We start from the raw sequence: 14,380 nt of genomic DNA, 5'->3' as shown, positions 1-14,380 counted from the left end.
TGGCATAGTTGCGGTCTCAACGAGCCCGAGCAAAATATAAGTCTGAACGCGCGTGGTAGCCAGTACGCCTTTCGTGGGGGTTCGCCTATATTTGCAATAATGAGACACGGCCACAACTATTAGCGTGAAATTCTGAGACGCGGTCCGTTGCATGATTACGGCGAGCTGTAACCGATCAGCCTATGCGGAACGCGATGCAACGCGCTGTCTCCTGATTCGTAAACGGTCTTTCGGTGATCAGAGGGAAAACCTCGGTCATTATGAGATTATATTTATAAACTAGGCGCCATAATAAAAAAACACGACCGGCTAGAACATCACGCCGGTATCAACGTACGTTTAATTACATTCGCATAAAATGATCCCTTGTAATTTGAATTCTTCCGTTAGTTATACTTGCCCCGAGCTTCTGGCAGTAAGGGGACGTGTGCATAAAGGAACGCGGCGTCTCGAATCCCAAACATCTTCAACCTAAACGGTGAATCGATAAACTTCACTAGGACCACCTTTGATGCGATCTTTGCAGTCAACAAGAAAAATCAACATACTAAAGCATCGTATGATCATTCTTTTATTGAATAAAAAGTTCTCGCTTTTCGTGGCAGTTCCTTTTTTTTTTTTTTTTTCGCTGGTCAACGGGGACCGGCTGCTTTTCAAAGCCAAGGAGATCATAGCACGCATCGAGAAAATAAACTGCTGGTGGTGTAGAGAAAAACTAAAGACAGAAACGTTCTCAAAGACAAGCTTGGAATCTTTGTTTCAGGGTTGACGACAATGCTGCCGTTCTCTTGCCGGACGAAATAACCAAAGAAAGGACGGGAGTGGTCGCACGTCGTGTGACGATCGGTGTCCATTCAGACAAGCAAGGAGTGGCCACCTGCTTGAACGGCTTGCCGTTGCCCGTTCTTTTAACTCTTTTCAAGATTCAGGTGGCCAGTCACTTCTGGAGATTCGCGCCGACTCTGTTGAGGTTCCGGACGCATTGGGCGAGACAGGCACTGTGAACGTTGCGGCACTTCGCGTAGCCGGACTTGTTGTCCGAGGTTCGGCCGCACTCGAACACCAGGGGAACGCAGGTTTCCACGTAGCAACCTGTCAACGATGATGAGAGGGCGTTAAAAAAGAAAAAAAAATCTTCCGCAAAAAACGTCAACGATGATTGCCAGTGCGAGCGAACGTAACCGAACGCTTCTTGAAAGCTATTTGTTTTGTTAAGAAGAGAGACAGACAGAAGTATAAGGGGAAAGGCAGGAAGGTTAACCAGAGGGGAAGATCCGGTTTGCTACCCTACGCTGTGGAGAGAGGGGACGGGGAGGTAAAGTGACAGGAAAGTAGAGATATAGAAAAGAAGGGAGTACAGATACACAATCGCCAGTCGGTCACTGTCGCCGCACACAATCACTGCGCAGCAGAGTAGCACTTGTATACCACTGTAAACATCAGTTCAGGCTACAGCCGCCTGTCCAATTCTGTAGTCGTTAAAAACAGGAACAGAGCCCCCGTCGCCCTCCGCTTCGATGACTTGGGATGTCGGCGTCCTAAAATAGTTTCCTCTGTTAAAGGTCGTTGGTCCAAGCGCACTGTCGCGATTGCGAGCGATCGTCTCTGTACTTTGTGCACTAAGGCGTATATTTGTTTCAGTGAGGGCGTTTGTGTAGCGCTTGTTTTTTCTCGTTGCGTAATTCCGCGGAGAACCGAGACGTTAACAAGTATATTCGTAGATCTGGTATAGGTGAGCATACATGTAAGTCGATTCTTTGCATGTGTGTTGTATTGAGTAGTTGTAAGTGGTTCTTGAGGAAAGGGAAAGGTTAGCGCTATCTTCTGCAGCCCTTGAGGGAGCACGGCTCAGCGCCAGTGTTGTATTGAGCGGCGCGAGCGCCGGCGTGGAAGGCGATGGTCATCCTCCTTTCCCGTGGTCGCCACAGTGGGAGAGGGTGGCAGGAGAAGAAGGAGGGCTGTCCTTTCCGACCGCTCCACCGCAGCGTATAAGCCTTCAGACGCCCCAAAGCTCTCGCTCGAAAGCGCGTGCTTCTAGAAGGAATATAGGTCACCGTAAAATAATTTACACCCCTCTAAATGAACACGTGTGTAAATAACTTCAGGAAGGGTGTAAAGGTGTGAGTTATAGACCAATTTAAAGTCTCGTTTACTTACAATGGTGTAAATTATTTTACAGTGTAGTTTGTTCTCGGCGATGAACCCCCCCCCCCCCCCCCCTCAAACTCGGTTGGACCCTTTGAATCGGCGCCTTTTTATCGGCGGTCAAAGTCCGACCCCTACCCACCAACCAACCCCCACGAAAACGGGCCCAAGAGACGAAGACAGCTTTTCTCTTTCATAAAATCAAGGCTAACTTGCGAAGTCACGTGGGGTTTACCAGTGGCAGATTGAAGTTCCCTCTAAGCAACTCTCATCGCAGGTAGCGAAGTTCGAGACTCGAGCGAAGAATAATGCCCTCAAGAACTGTAATTTGACAGGGGCTCCAATGAGGCAATGGTCACATTTTTGTGTGCTGATTAACCGCATTTGAACGATTGAAGCAACCTCGATACGGGCCGACTGTTGGCTCCTAAATATATTGGTACCAGATTGTAGGGCATAGAGAAGGTTGGACTCTGATATGATAATTCTTTAGTGACAACCTATTTTCGCCTAGCCATCGTTTGATGTGAAAGGCAAAGCTCTACACGGGGAGTTTTTAAATTAGGCTAATTAACACGCCAAGAAAACCCTGGGCCTCTGCTTGCTTAGGTGCGCAGAATTTAAAGTTCGCCTCTGGCGTGAGAGAGAGAGAGCAAGCGAGAGAGGAAAGGCAGGGAGGTTAACCAGAAGTCAGTTTCCGGTTTGCTACCCTGGCGTGAGATTATGTATCAAAATTGCCAGTACCCAAACATTCGCATGTGCGACTTAGTTACCTTATTTTACGCCATGAAATAGCGGGTATCATTTCATGATTTCAGCTAGTGGGCAGTTAACACTTGCGGAAACACCGCCCTGTAAGTGCTACGCATACCCGATACCTAGTGCGACAGACACAGTTCAACTTTACAACACAGTGGCATATTAAGCATAGCGTTACTGCTAATGTAAGACTCAGCGTCGATATCCGTGGGCTTCTATGCACTTGAGGACACCGACTCAATATATATATATATATATATATATAATTATGTAACAAAAGCGCGCTTTTTTTAGCGCGTCCTTTATGCGCAAGCGAACACGGGAATGCCAACGTATTAGCGCCACATTTTGCACATTCTTATTCCCCAAGCCTCACGACTCCCACGACATGGGCAGACCTGAGTACCGCAGATTTTCAATTCCATGACTGAAACAAGTGCAATCTGATAAATAAGTTAAAGAAGAAATAATTAGCAAATACTAGTTACACGTATACTATTACTGGACAACGACTGATGCTCACTGTCGCGAATAAGCCGTTGCCGAAAAAAATCAGATTTCTAGCTCTCCTGTTTCGTTTTCTAAGAACTTCTTCAACTGTTCGCTTCAACTGTTCAGAAAAAAAAATTATTACATTTGTTCATCCTTTACTTGGGCTTATCACCGTTACAAATTATCTTGTTGTTATAGTGTGGGCAAACTGTACTCAACAGTGCGAGTTTCACTTGTAGATGGAGTTGTTTAAAATGTTTATTCTTGTCGACGTAGCACTCACCAGCTGCAGAAACCACAAGAGCGCAGAGCGGTAGATCCACTTCGAAGCTGGGCTCTGCCGATGTCATCGAGAGCGGTCAAGGATGGCAGCGTGAAAAAAAAAAAAAAGGATGCATGCTCGGAACTTCGGTTACTTGCCTTGCTGAGTCAAAACTGATACTTGTTACGTCATTTTATGCCTATTGAATTTTCAAGGTTACCTTTAACAAGCTCTTATAATATATTACGTTGTCCGGCCTAGTTTCTTGACGGTCAAATATCACCGAAACAATAAAAAAAGCGTCAATTACTGATTTTCTACTTTCCTATTGCCATAGTTCCAGTTCGCAATGAGGGTACATAAAGCGCGGTGAATTGGCCTTGTCGTAGTACTTTAGAGATGACATAGCTGACTCTTTTTTTTTCCTTTTGGCAGTCACGGTTGCGCCTGATGCTAGAGAGTGTCATTTTAAAAAAATATTATAGTACGTTTTATAAAAACATGATAATGATTGCCAGGCCATCATCAAATGTGTACGAAGTAAGATAAAATGCGTACGAAAAAACAATGCAACTTTCGAATACTCCACTCGAAGAAGAACGACTAAGGGTCAAATCCGGTACAACTGAACTAAAGCAATTGACGCACTGGGGCATTAACCAGTGAGTCGAGGTTACGTTAGGTGTCGAATATTTGTCTAAGACTGAACTCGTTCTTGTTATTTGGCAAGTTGCCGCTCGCTTAGTTATTTGGAAGGGCTCCCCGTTCAAAGCAACGCCTGAGTTACGAAGGACGCGGTTACGTAGGGCTATCAATAAATTTTTGATCGGCCTTTAATACTTTAACACGCCCTCAAAACGCGGTACCTAAAGGTTTCTTCCATGCCGTCTCAATGGGAATGCGACAGCCGCGGTCGGGAATCTAACACGCGCCCTCACGCTCAACAGAACCCCCATAGCCGATGAACCATCGCGGTGGGTTCCTACCACTGCCGTTAGAGGGCACTGTTCTCCCGCATTTGCGAGCTTACTTTTCACTGCAAACAATCAGAACAAATGCTGTTGCATTTACAACTAGCGTCAAGACTCTGGTCGGCTCGAGCGATCAAAGCATGCGACAACGTATGTCGTCGCTGGAGATACATCTATATCGGATACTGCCGGAGTTCAACTTGTGATGCTTACAGAACTAAAGCTTTGCTATGATGAGTACCTGATGATGAGCTTTGCTATGTCTGAGACCTTCGCAGCCGCAGTGGCTTAGTGAGAATAAGCGTCCGCGGGGAGACAACAGTATGCCGAGTATATACGTGAGACGTTCCAATTATCCTACCGCCACGTGATCCACCTCGTTCTTTCAAAGCCGCGCCTAAGCTCCACGAAGACACTACCGCCTCATCCCTTTAGGTAGGGCGATGGTCAAGTCGCACTGTGCATCACGAGGACATCGGCGTGGTGATCGCAGGTCATATCGAACAAATAGATGGCCAAGATCATCTCCTCACTCATCGAAAAGGTGATTGAGCAGATGGCCGAGTTCAATATCGCTAGAAGTCATAAAGAATGGCACGCTAAGTGTAGGGCACTAGGGAACGCAATTACTTAAAAATCTATATAAAGAAACGGAAAAGCAACCACCCTCCCAAACGCCCGTTTTACTTTCTCTTCTTCGTTGCTTCCCACTCCGGTGTTCTGCGTGCTTCATCATTAGAGTTGGTAGATGCGCGCAGTGAATCTACTAACTGTAGCGCCCCTAACATTGTCTAATATCTAACTGTAACGCTTCTAACGTAACCTACGTCCTTCTCACAGTGTCCGATATGACATACCAAGAGTAACCTCTCAGCACCGCTACTACAACATTACCATTAAGTACTTTATAAGTATCAGTGGCGTTTCGGTTAATTGACACACGTCTTTACAGGCCACACACGTCTCAAGAGATGTCCCTAATCCAGTGCCACGTGTGGAAACCCGCGTCACTCGGCCTTCTCTTGCGACCCGCGGAACCTTGTGAAATCGAAAGAGCCGTTTACCATTGGTCCTCTTACCGGCTTCCTTCGTATTGGCGCGCTTGGACCACCATGCTGGAAAAGAAGAAAAAAAAAGCAGGGGAAACGTATAGCACATCCGCAATTTCTGTTCTATATACCTGATGCAACCAAGACACCGGCTCTGAAGCGGACTTGCCATAAACATAAATCGCGACCTAAGCTTCGCTGCAAAACTATAAATATGTATTGCATGCCTCTATCTGCGCAAATATTAGCGCGCAGCAGCTAATGTTTATCCATAGAGTAATATAAAGAGAATGAAAGTGTTTATTTCGGCGTATTGTGCTGTTTCCGGCCGCAGCTGGCCCTCTCTTACCTAAAAGGTCATCACTCCCGAACCTTTCCTTCTCATCTAACCGCGCGCCATGAGGAGAAAATGCTCAGGCCGGCGTGAATACACCCGACACCTTACTTGCATCCCAAAGGTAGCGCAACACCTTTCACTTTTCATTAAATTTTAAAGCTAACTGAAAGAACTAAATGCGCCAACCACGATTGCGCAGTAAAAACCTGTCAGGGCTGGTGTTTGTAATCATCAGTGATGTTCATTATGGCGCATTCACGTATACGAATGTTCAAGGAATACCGAAGCACCGAAAACGGTGAGCAGCCTTTTGAATTTGTAGCAAACGCGTTCGGTACCAATAGGCGAGCACAAGGCGTACAACTTAGTGCGGATAGAAAGGTCCCTGCGAGTGAACTTTTCTGGGGTTAAAACGTAACATTAGCGCGTTCCCCGAACACGGAACTGTTATCTTACGAACGACACTTATGCCTCTCCAGAAGTATGTGTGTGTCAAGAAAAGTGAAAGGAAGTACAAATTAAGGGAAGAGCATGATGAATACAAGCGGAATGGTATAGTTAGAGGACCACTTAAAGAAAATTCTTAGTTGTCACACAAAACATTACTTGGTCCTACGACGACGACTTCAGTGACGGGGCTTCCCTGAATCTACGTGGTACATTCTTTTGTTCAATATTTTGTTTCTATCTTTATTTTTATTTTTTTGTATTGTTGCATTTACGTCGGTGCATTAACGGCATGATGACAATTTTATGCAACAATGTGATAATGGGCGCATCTAGAGTTGAAAAAAAAGCAAAAAGAAAAGGGCAATGTTGTTAACCATAATAGCTGTCGGTTGGCTACCCAACGCTGAGTGAGGTAAACGAGACAATCAAAGTCTTAAGAGAAGGCAATGGAAAGAAGCGTTGAACACGCGCACGCACGCGTACAGCGCCATAGAACCCGTGAGGAGTTTACAGCTGCAAAGACTTGCTGAAAGACCCGCTGCCTTAAACGCTGACTCTGCAAGCGCTTTGCTGGGCTCAAGGCGATGTGGTTATAAACGTGGTAGGTTACTCACTGTTTCGTTTCTCGGGTTCCTTCCACGTGGACCCGGAAGATGAGAGGGCCGCCATTTCATCCTCCAGAAGAGCTGCAAAAGGGTATCTTCGTTTTTCGAGTGTTTGCCCCTTCTTTGTTTTTGCTTGCTTAGTAGCTTGTTTGTCTCGCTTGTTTGCTTGACCGTCTGTTGCTGTCATCTTACACTCGCTTTTTTTTGCTGTCTTTATCTAAGCGCAGACGAGACGCTCGCATAAAACGATTGTCAGTTCGAAGTACTTACCAACATCAGCAGCAATGACTAATAAATCCCACGCTGCTCAGTAACGCACAGCGTGACTGTTTCTTACGAAACTTCATGGGCTATACGTCGGGTTTCTTATACGCCTCAATTTCGGCGTCATCTCAGATGCCGCGCCTCATTCCGAACTTCAGAATAAAAACGCGACTCCGCCTGAAATTACTGCCTACGCCGATGCTCTGCAGGTAATATTGCGGCAGTGTGCCTATACATAGAAGTGGTAAATTTAAAGGGAAATAAGCAACGTTTTCTTTGTGGATTTTCTGTAAGCATGTGACTCGAGTGAGGGTGCAGAGTAGAAAGAACAACCCCTAGCGGTTTTTCTGTCTATTTTTTGTATCTGTAAACGTGTTAAAAGTTTCCCTGCTAAATTCTCTTAAACCCAAACCAACTAGGCACAACTCGTTACCTTTACAGCGTGTAGGCGACCGTCTGCCCCACTATGATGCTCACGATAACCGGGAATGCCGAGTTGCCGGTGTGGGCAGTTTATACAATTTACCAGTGAGGGCCTGGCTTCTTGAAGCTGTGCATCAACGGCTAGGAGTGTGAGAGCCTCGTATCCATCCGGTACACATACATGCGTCTGCACTGTTAAAAGGGACATAAAATTATCTTAGTTCGAGTCTAGTTAGTATCTAGTTCTGACACGAAGGTTTCGAGAATAATTTGTTTACCAAATAGGTCCACGTAAACCGGCACATCGAACACTTGTCTCCCATAAAGTACCTGCATTTTTTTGTTAGTTTGAATGCTGATAGCCGTATTTAATCAATTCTAACGCACACTTTTTTTCCTGAATAAAAGAAGTACGAAAATGTACAAAAAGTCACATGTGTGTTAGACTAGAGCACGGAACTTAAAATACACAATAGTGACAGGTTATCGTCATTGGGATTAGAAATTTCTGTAATCTAATCCAGTCCACAAGTTGCTGTAGCTGTGGGAGCTGCGGTAATGTTGTGACCGCTGCGTAAGCGTGTTAGGCCTTCATGGTCTGCAAGGCGTTTAAGAAATGCGGTATCTTAGATGCCATAGACGGCGTCGAAGATGAGATACTCCGGACTGTTGATAGCGATAAGGAGACCTGTGACAGCAATGCGATGGGCAATGCCCCGGTCCACTATAGATCGGACGCAATAAATTATCTTTGCCCAAGTGACAACGAATCGCCATTACTGGCTATCTTACCGTGAAAAATTGGCGAGTGACCAATCAAAAGCAGAGCATTTATAATTTCTTGGAAGGACAAAAATTGGTGCGCGTGTTACAATAGAAGGTATCGAATTCTCTTTTTATTTCTGTTTGCGGAGATAAGGTAACGCGTTATAATCGAGGGTGTGTTAGAATCGAGTAAATATGAGTGCGTGTTCCCTTGAAGTTGGGACACCATTACACATTTCACCGTCTTCCTAGCCTGACCCGTCGTATAGCGACTATGGCGTTCATCTGATTGGCGGCAATAATGCCACCTTTCTAGACCGAAGGGAGGAGGGAGATAAAAGGTGTGGGGGGGGTGAGAGGGGGAAGGGGGGGGGGGGGGGCTGCGGTGGCGGTTTGCAATCGTGCTTCTCTAGGAAGATTTTGGTCTACGTTGGACAACTCTAGATGAGCCAAAAACTAAACTTGGACAATCCGCCACGGTTTCTCTCGCAATACAGCGGTAGTTTGAGGCCGTAAAAAAAAAAGCTATCACTCCAGCGAAGACAGCTTTCTTTTTTTTAAGGTTCAGCCTTTATAAGTGTTAGGGATGAATGTTCGCGTAACGAGTAAACACAGTCTTAAGAATGGTGGAGTAAGAAGGAACCGAGCGGGCACTTCCTACTACTAACTCCTTAAGTCTTTGTTTCCAGGTCGTGCTAATACGCATCCTTCCGTCCTCAACGAACTCGCCCAGCAACAAATTTTACTGAACTGCAAAAGTTATACCTAGCCCCAAGCCCCTCTAGCTTCTGTAATTACTCACTCAGCTCCTTCAATGCGTGGGTCGTGTATCGTTGTATTTTTTGTGAGCGCCGCAGGCAATTACCGTTGGCGAGGAGGAACTCCAGGGCCATCAGCACCATGGTCACCGCCTGGAGAGTTCTCCGGCCGCTGGAAGGCAGTTGGACGTTTCCCATCGTGACGGCAGCTCCTTTGTAAAAGCGCAAAAATTAAAAAAAAACGCGGGAAAGAAAAATGCATATCAGGTTAAACGGAGAAGCATGCTCATGAAAGTCACATATTTTAATGTCATGGCTAGAAGAGCACGACGTAAGTCGTTTAGCCTGAACATAGAAGGAACGTTAACAAAATATATTATTCCAGCTTCGGCGTCCATTAAATGAAATGAACCGACAACCAGAGCTACACCATAAAACCTCATTCAGTCTTAAAGTGATTGCATGCAAGAGTTGAGGAGCAGCGCAGTGGCTAACTGTATGGTTGGAATTGTTAACACATCGCGTGTCACGCCTTAGCTAATTAGTTAAGTAATTTCGGTTGCATTTAAGCGTTTGATTGAAATGTTATTTTGGCGGCTAATCGAAATAAGCTATAGGAAACGTGACTACCCTGCTCCTGGTGGGCCGCTCGAAAGATTTCTCCGGAGTTTATCGGCCTAAATTTGAAATCGCAGATTTTCCCATTTCAACGTCTAATCCAAATCCTCCGCCACATTAGAGTGCACTTTCTTTCTCTTGTCTCTCATCTCGTTGCTTTAAAGGAGGCTGCCACCCGTTCTTCCTATGCCTATGCAAAGCGCCCAACTACACTTCTTATTTGATGTCATCCTGTTGTTGCCACTTCGTGCTATGCATTCTTGCAACATAATGGATTACCATCTCGCCCAATCTGCCGCCCTTCTTAGTTGCGCTTCTCTCTCTTAATCTCATCTAGAATTTGACGTGCCTGCGTAATCTCTCGAATCCGTCCCCTCCTATTCTCTTAACGTTACACCGGTCATTTCACCTACATTGCTGATTGCCTTATTTCAAGCTTTCTCCAGCTTCAACTCGACATCTTAGTGATTAGACACTTTCTTCAATAGGATGTACGAAACTACCTATGCTCGTGAGTAAAAGAAATATTTCCTGCTGCGAGTATTCGCGATCGTCGACAAATTCGCCCGTTATCGCAACAAAATGTGCATTTTTTTTTCGCAGCGAAGTGGCTGGATTTAAAGGCCATTTTGAACTATTGATAAGCCACAGGAGAAATCCCTCATTGTACCTTCTAGGTCTCGCATACGGTCGTTATCGGTGTAAGCAACCGAGCATTTCCAATATTATTACGTATAATTATCTTCGTGTCTCATATGCCCAAGTAAGTCTGAAGTTATTTGGGGTTCGGACGAAGGCAGAGTGCAAACAGCGCGTACAAGCTTCGCGCTTTGCAGTCGCACGTGGCCGTCATAGGAAACATCTTACGCGTAATAAAACACGTATTAGGCGCGCATGCACGCGTAAAATGAGACATTTGCAGCGCACGCTTACGACTACCTTGCATGAAAGCTGGCTGAGCAACTTGGAAAGAAATCTGTTGCCATCATTTTCGGCAACCACATGACAACTCTTATCGACAGCCTTGACAACTGTCTTGCTTTCCCTCGATGAAGCCCTGCACGGAGTAACATCCATGTTGGTGTATTGTGTTACACAAATGAATTTCTAGCTAGTAGGAGATCAAAATTCGCAGCTTGTAGCGTTTAAACATAAAGCCATACAGCCGACACAAAGCACCTAGTTCCCACTGCGCACTAGCGTGAAACCAGGGCCATCGCTCGGAGGCAGAAAGAACCGGGGGATTATTTGCAAGGCCTCTGAGATTGAGCAGCATGCAGAATAGCGCTTCCAGTCTTGGAGGCCTTGTGAAATGACCGCTATGAACGGAAGCGCGCGAAATGTGAATTCGTCAAAGGAGGAAGGATACGGGGAAACAAGAGACCGAGCACCAAATCGCGGCGGACGATCGGTCTTCTCAAATGGTGAAGCGTCACCAGCTAGCAGCGGGTTAGTAGGCTTTACGAAAGTGTACCGTCCTTAACAATCAACCACCATGTCCCAGTTTCAAGATGTCGCCGAGTGATGCGGCCCTTAACTGTATCAGATATGCAGCTCGAGAATAATGATAAGTCGCTGAACACGCAATCACGCCAACAAGAAATTTTTTCTCCGGAATAGCCACTCCCTGTTGAATATAAGAAAAGCAGGCAGAAAGTAGTCACCAGATATTTTGTTTTTCAGCTTTCATGTCCATGCATATTCGATACTGAAACAATCCTGGGGCTTGTTGAACATAGCCGCTAAACTCACTGATCTCTACATTAGGGGGTACGGGTCAGTGGCTAAACTTCATAACTATTGCGCGTCGTATTGGGGTATTCGTGCTGAGTGTTATCCAGCGCAATAATCGTATTGCCAATTCCCGTGCCGCTTTCGAGAAGAGAACCTAGTGCGCTTAATGTAAAACGTGTAAACCGAGAAAAAAAAAGATATCGGCACGCTTCCCTTGCTCGTAGGACGCTTTGGTAAGGTGAACTCGACTCGCGGCTGTCCCCGATCAGCCATGCTTTCCTGGTCTTTTTCCAATGACCAAACCATGCCTGTTTGTAAGGACTACAAGAAAACCTTAATACTTCAAAGTCAGAAAAAGAAAGCTCTGACCAATATAAATGCTACAATTATTGCTGAGGACGAACTGTGTATTGCGCGAAACCGGATGTTTCTACACCGTACGACCTGCAAAGTTTTCCTCACGTAAAGTAAAAAAAGAATAGAAAGTATTTAAAACTGCGATAAGGCGAGACCCTGAGACTTCCCGACAGATATGCATGGTCATACGGTGCGATTCTCTGTTAACCTCTTATAGCCTGAATTTTCTCGCCCGAAAAAAAAAGAAAAGCGTTGGAATTGCAGTTATAAATATTTGTATGTGAGTTAAAAACATTCATAATTTGTCTCACACAATTTGCTATCCCGAATTAAATTTGTAGACTCGGTTAAAAAAAAAAGCTGAAACGGGCATCTAACACAAGACAATGCCTTTCTATTCGCACGTTTTTACCCTGAGCAAACTACGACTTGGCAGGTGAACCTCCTCGCATCTTATCGCAGTATGTAAAACCACCGGCATTGAACAGATGGTGATTTAGATTTATGCACCCAAAGAGATGCAGCCGATTGATTTGCTTGGAGTGTTACCCCTCGTTGGATGCAACATGCGCGAAGCTTGGTTTTCTGAGCTGAGTCAGAGATGGCTAAACCCTGACGCGTTTTTTTTGCTGGATGACCGCACAGGACGTCAAAATCAGAATTTATCTCGTCTGAGCGTCCCGTTTGGTGTATGAGCTCAGATTCGGTATGTCGCGAAATCGCGACAGCGTGCTAGAAAAGGTTAAAGCGAGTGCAGTGTAAAGCACGGGTGAAATTTTCCCTCTGCAGGTGAATCTGGAAGCGCCCTGCTTTGCAGCGGACGAATTGTGGTTGGTAGCGTGGCCACCAACCACAATTTAGTGTCAATACACGGTGTCAAGTGTGGTATTTAGTGCCACAATTTAGTGTCGACCACACTAGTGTCAATACACTACTGAGCAGTGTATTGACATGAGTTTCAGACGGCACTTGCATCTGAAGTGTCTGCAAAGGGGCAGTCGCACATTAGGTGTGTTTCTTATAACACTAGACCGCGCTGTACATTGACAGGTTGTACCGCTCTACACAGAGGGTGATTGACCTTCGTGTTCTGGTTCGCGTCGGCAAATTTGCGTGTAGCGGCCTGAGTGCAGTCCTCTACCGTAGCCGTCGGCTGCGAGATCAAGCAGCGTATTCAAGTTCTTCGCAGAACAGTGATGGCGGAGAAGTAGGCTTGATGTAATACAAGAAAATTTGCAGGAGTATAGTTTAGCCGGATGACGGGGCAGAACAAATAAACGTTGAGGTCAACAAATAAACTTCCAGCGTCATTGAGTATGCTGATGATGGCGCCACAGGCTTGAACTGAAGCCGGGCGCAGCGCGGACGTTTTAAAAGCGCGAATTAGGAACGCTTGCAGGTGAAAATAAATGAAGCTACACCGCTAATTGGAAATGTTTTAGATCTGCCTATTCGCATTATCTAGCCTTACATGTTAACTAGCAAGGAACAAGCTGCTGCGAGTCGCGCTTTTAAATTTGGCGGCTCCTGACGCCGTGCAGTGATAGTGACAAAAGTCGCTGGTACTCAGCCGTCACCGAAGTTAGCGGTGCAATTAGAGGCGAGAGTTCTGCAATGACTTCAAAAAAGCAACCTTGGCCATTACCGCGGGTCATCAATACGATCGGGGTGCCGAGTGCTTTAGTATAAACTACAAACTAGTAGAAGTTACAACTAGTAGAGTGGAGGAACAGTAGTTGATCACGTTACTGATTTCCTTTTAAGCTAAAAATACTTACTTTCTTAAAGCGTTATTTCAGTATTCAGTTGTTCTAAGCACTAATGCTATACTCCCCAAAAAGCGCTTGCCTGTGCACAGATGGCGCTCTAAGACGCACCACAAACCGACCCTTTCCACCTAAAGTCACGTTTAGATTTCGTAAGCACCCCTTTCTCTCCAAACCTATGTATTTTGCACTGAAGCGATATCAGTGCTCGAGAAGCTTAGGGCTAAAAAATACTGTCTCTTCAGTCGCCTGAGATTTCAGAGTGTTCACAAAATGTCCAACTGTGCGGACTCACCTAGTTTTGCCGCGTTCTGCCCAATGCGGAGACTGGATCTCAAACACACTTCTACGTCGTCTACCGGGAGCGGTTGACGACAATCGCTGCGTATCCCGGATCACCGTCTCACCGACTCGAGGTCTTGCGCCTTATATATCCACCTTCCTCAAATCCCTGGCTCCCCCCTCGATGTCCACCCACCCACCGACGGTGACCCTGCGCGATTTGTGTTGAGCTGTAACAATAGTCAAGGGGCGTATCCGAATGAGCACTGCTCGTTACCCATTCAAGCAGCCACGGAAGAGAAACAACACCGCCGCTCCGAAGCTCAGGCTCTCGGCCCTATGC

General features: G+C 45.8%; 1 protein-coding gene across 2 annotated transcripts; it reads right to left on the bottom strand.

Annotated features, from left to right (window-relative positions):
- Positions 1–582: 582 nt before the first annotated feature.
- On the bottom strand, positions 583–14,160 carry LOC119432339 (uncharacterized). Of its 2 annotated transcripts, none has more exons than XM_037699505.2 (6): positions 14,051–14,160; positions 9,388–9,492; positions 7,080–7,151; positions 5,709–5,744; positions 3,680–3,733; positions 583–1,092 (listed from the first exon to the last, which is right to left on the bottom strand). In XM_037699505.2, the coding sequence occupies exons 2-6, from the start codon at positions 9,476–9,478 to the stop codon at positions 938–940; spliced, it is 408 nt and encodes a 135-aa protein (XP_037555433.1). In that variant the 5' UTR covers positions 9,479–9,492; positions 14,051–14,160; the 3' UTR covers positions 583–937. The 2 variants fall into 2 exon arrangements, with proteins under 2 accessions (XP_037555433.1, XP_037555432.1); XM_037699504.2 differs by having other exon boundaries at positions 595–1,092; positions 5,694–5,744.
- Positions 14,161–14,380: the final 220 nt, after the last annotated feature.

The sequence above is a fragment of the Dermacentor silvarum genome, chromosome 11 (assembly GCF_013339745.2).
Source record: "Dermacentor silvarum isolate Dsil-2018 chromosome 11, BIME_Dsil_1.4, whole genome shotgun sequence".
In the NCBI taxonomy this organism is placed as follows: domain Eukaryota; kingdom Metazoa; phylum Arthropoda; class Arachnida; order Ixodida; family Ixodidae; genus Dermacentor; species Dermacentor silvarum.
Note: the sequence above shows the minus strand (reverse complement) of the source record. Positions and strands in the feature narration are given on the sequence as shown.

Excerpts from the sequence above, each read along its gene's own strand:
- LOC119432339 (XM_037699504.2), bottom strand. The coding sequence starts at position 9,478 with ATGGGAAACGTCCAACTGCCTTCCAGCGGCCGGAGAACTCTCCAGGCG. Across the intron at positions 3,734-5,693 it reads AGCCGGTAAGAGGACCAATG|AGCCCAGCTTCGAAGTGGAT; the intron begins GTAAACGGCTCT and ends TGACATCGGCAG. Across the intron at positions 1,093-3,679 it reads TCTTGTGGTTTCTGCAGCTG|GTTGCTACGTGGAAACCTGC; the intron begins GTGAGTGCTACG and ends CATCGTTGACAG.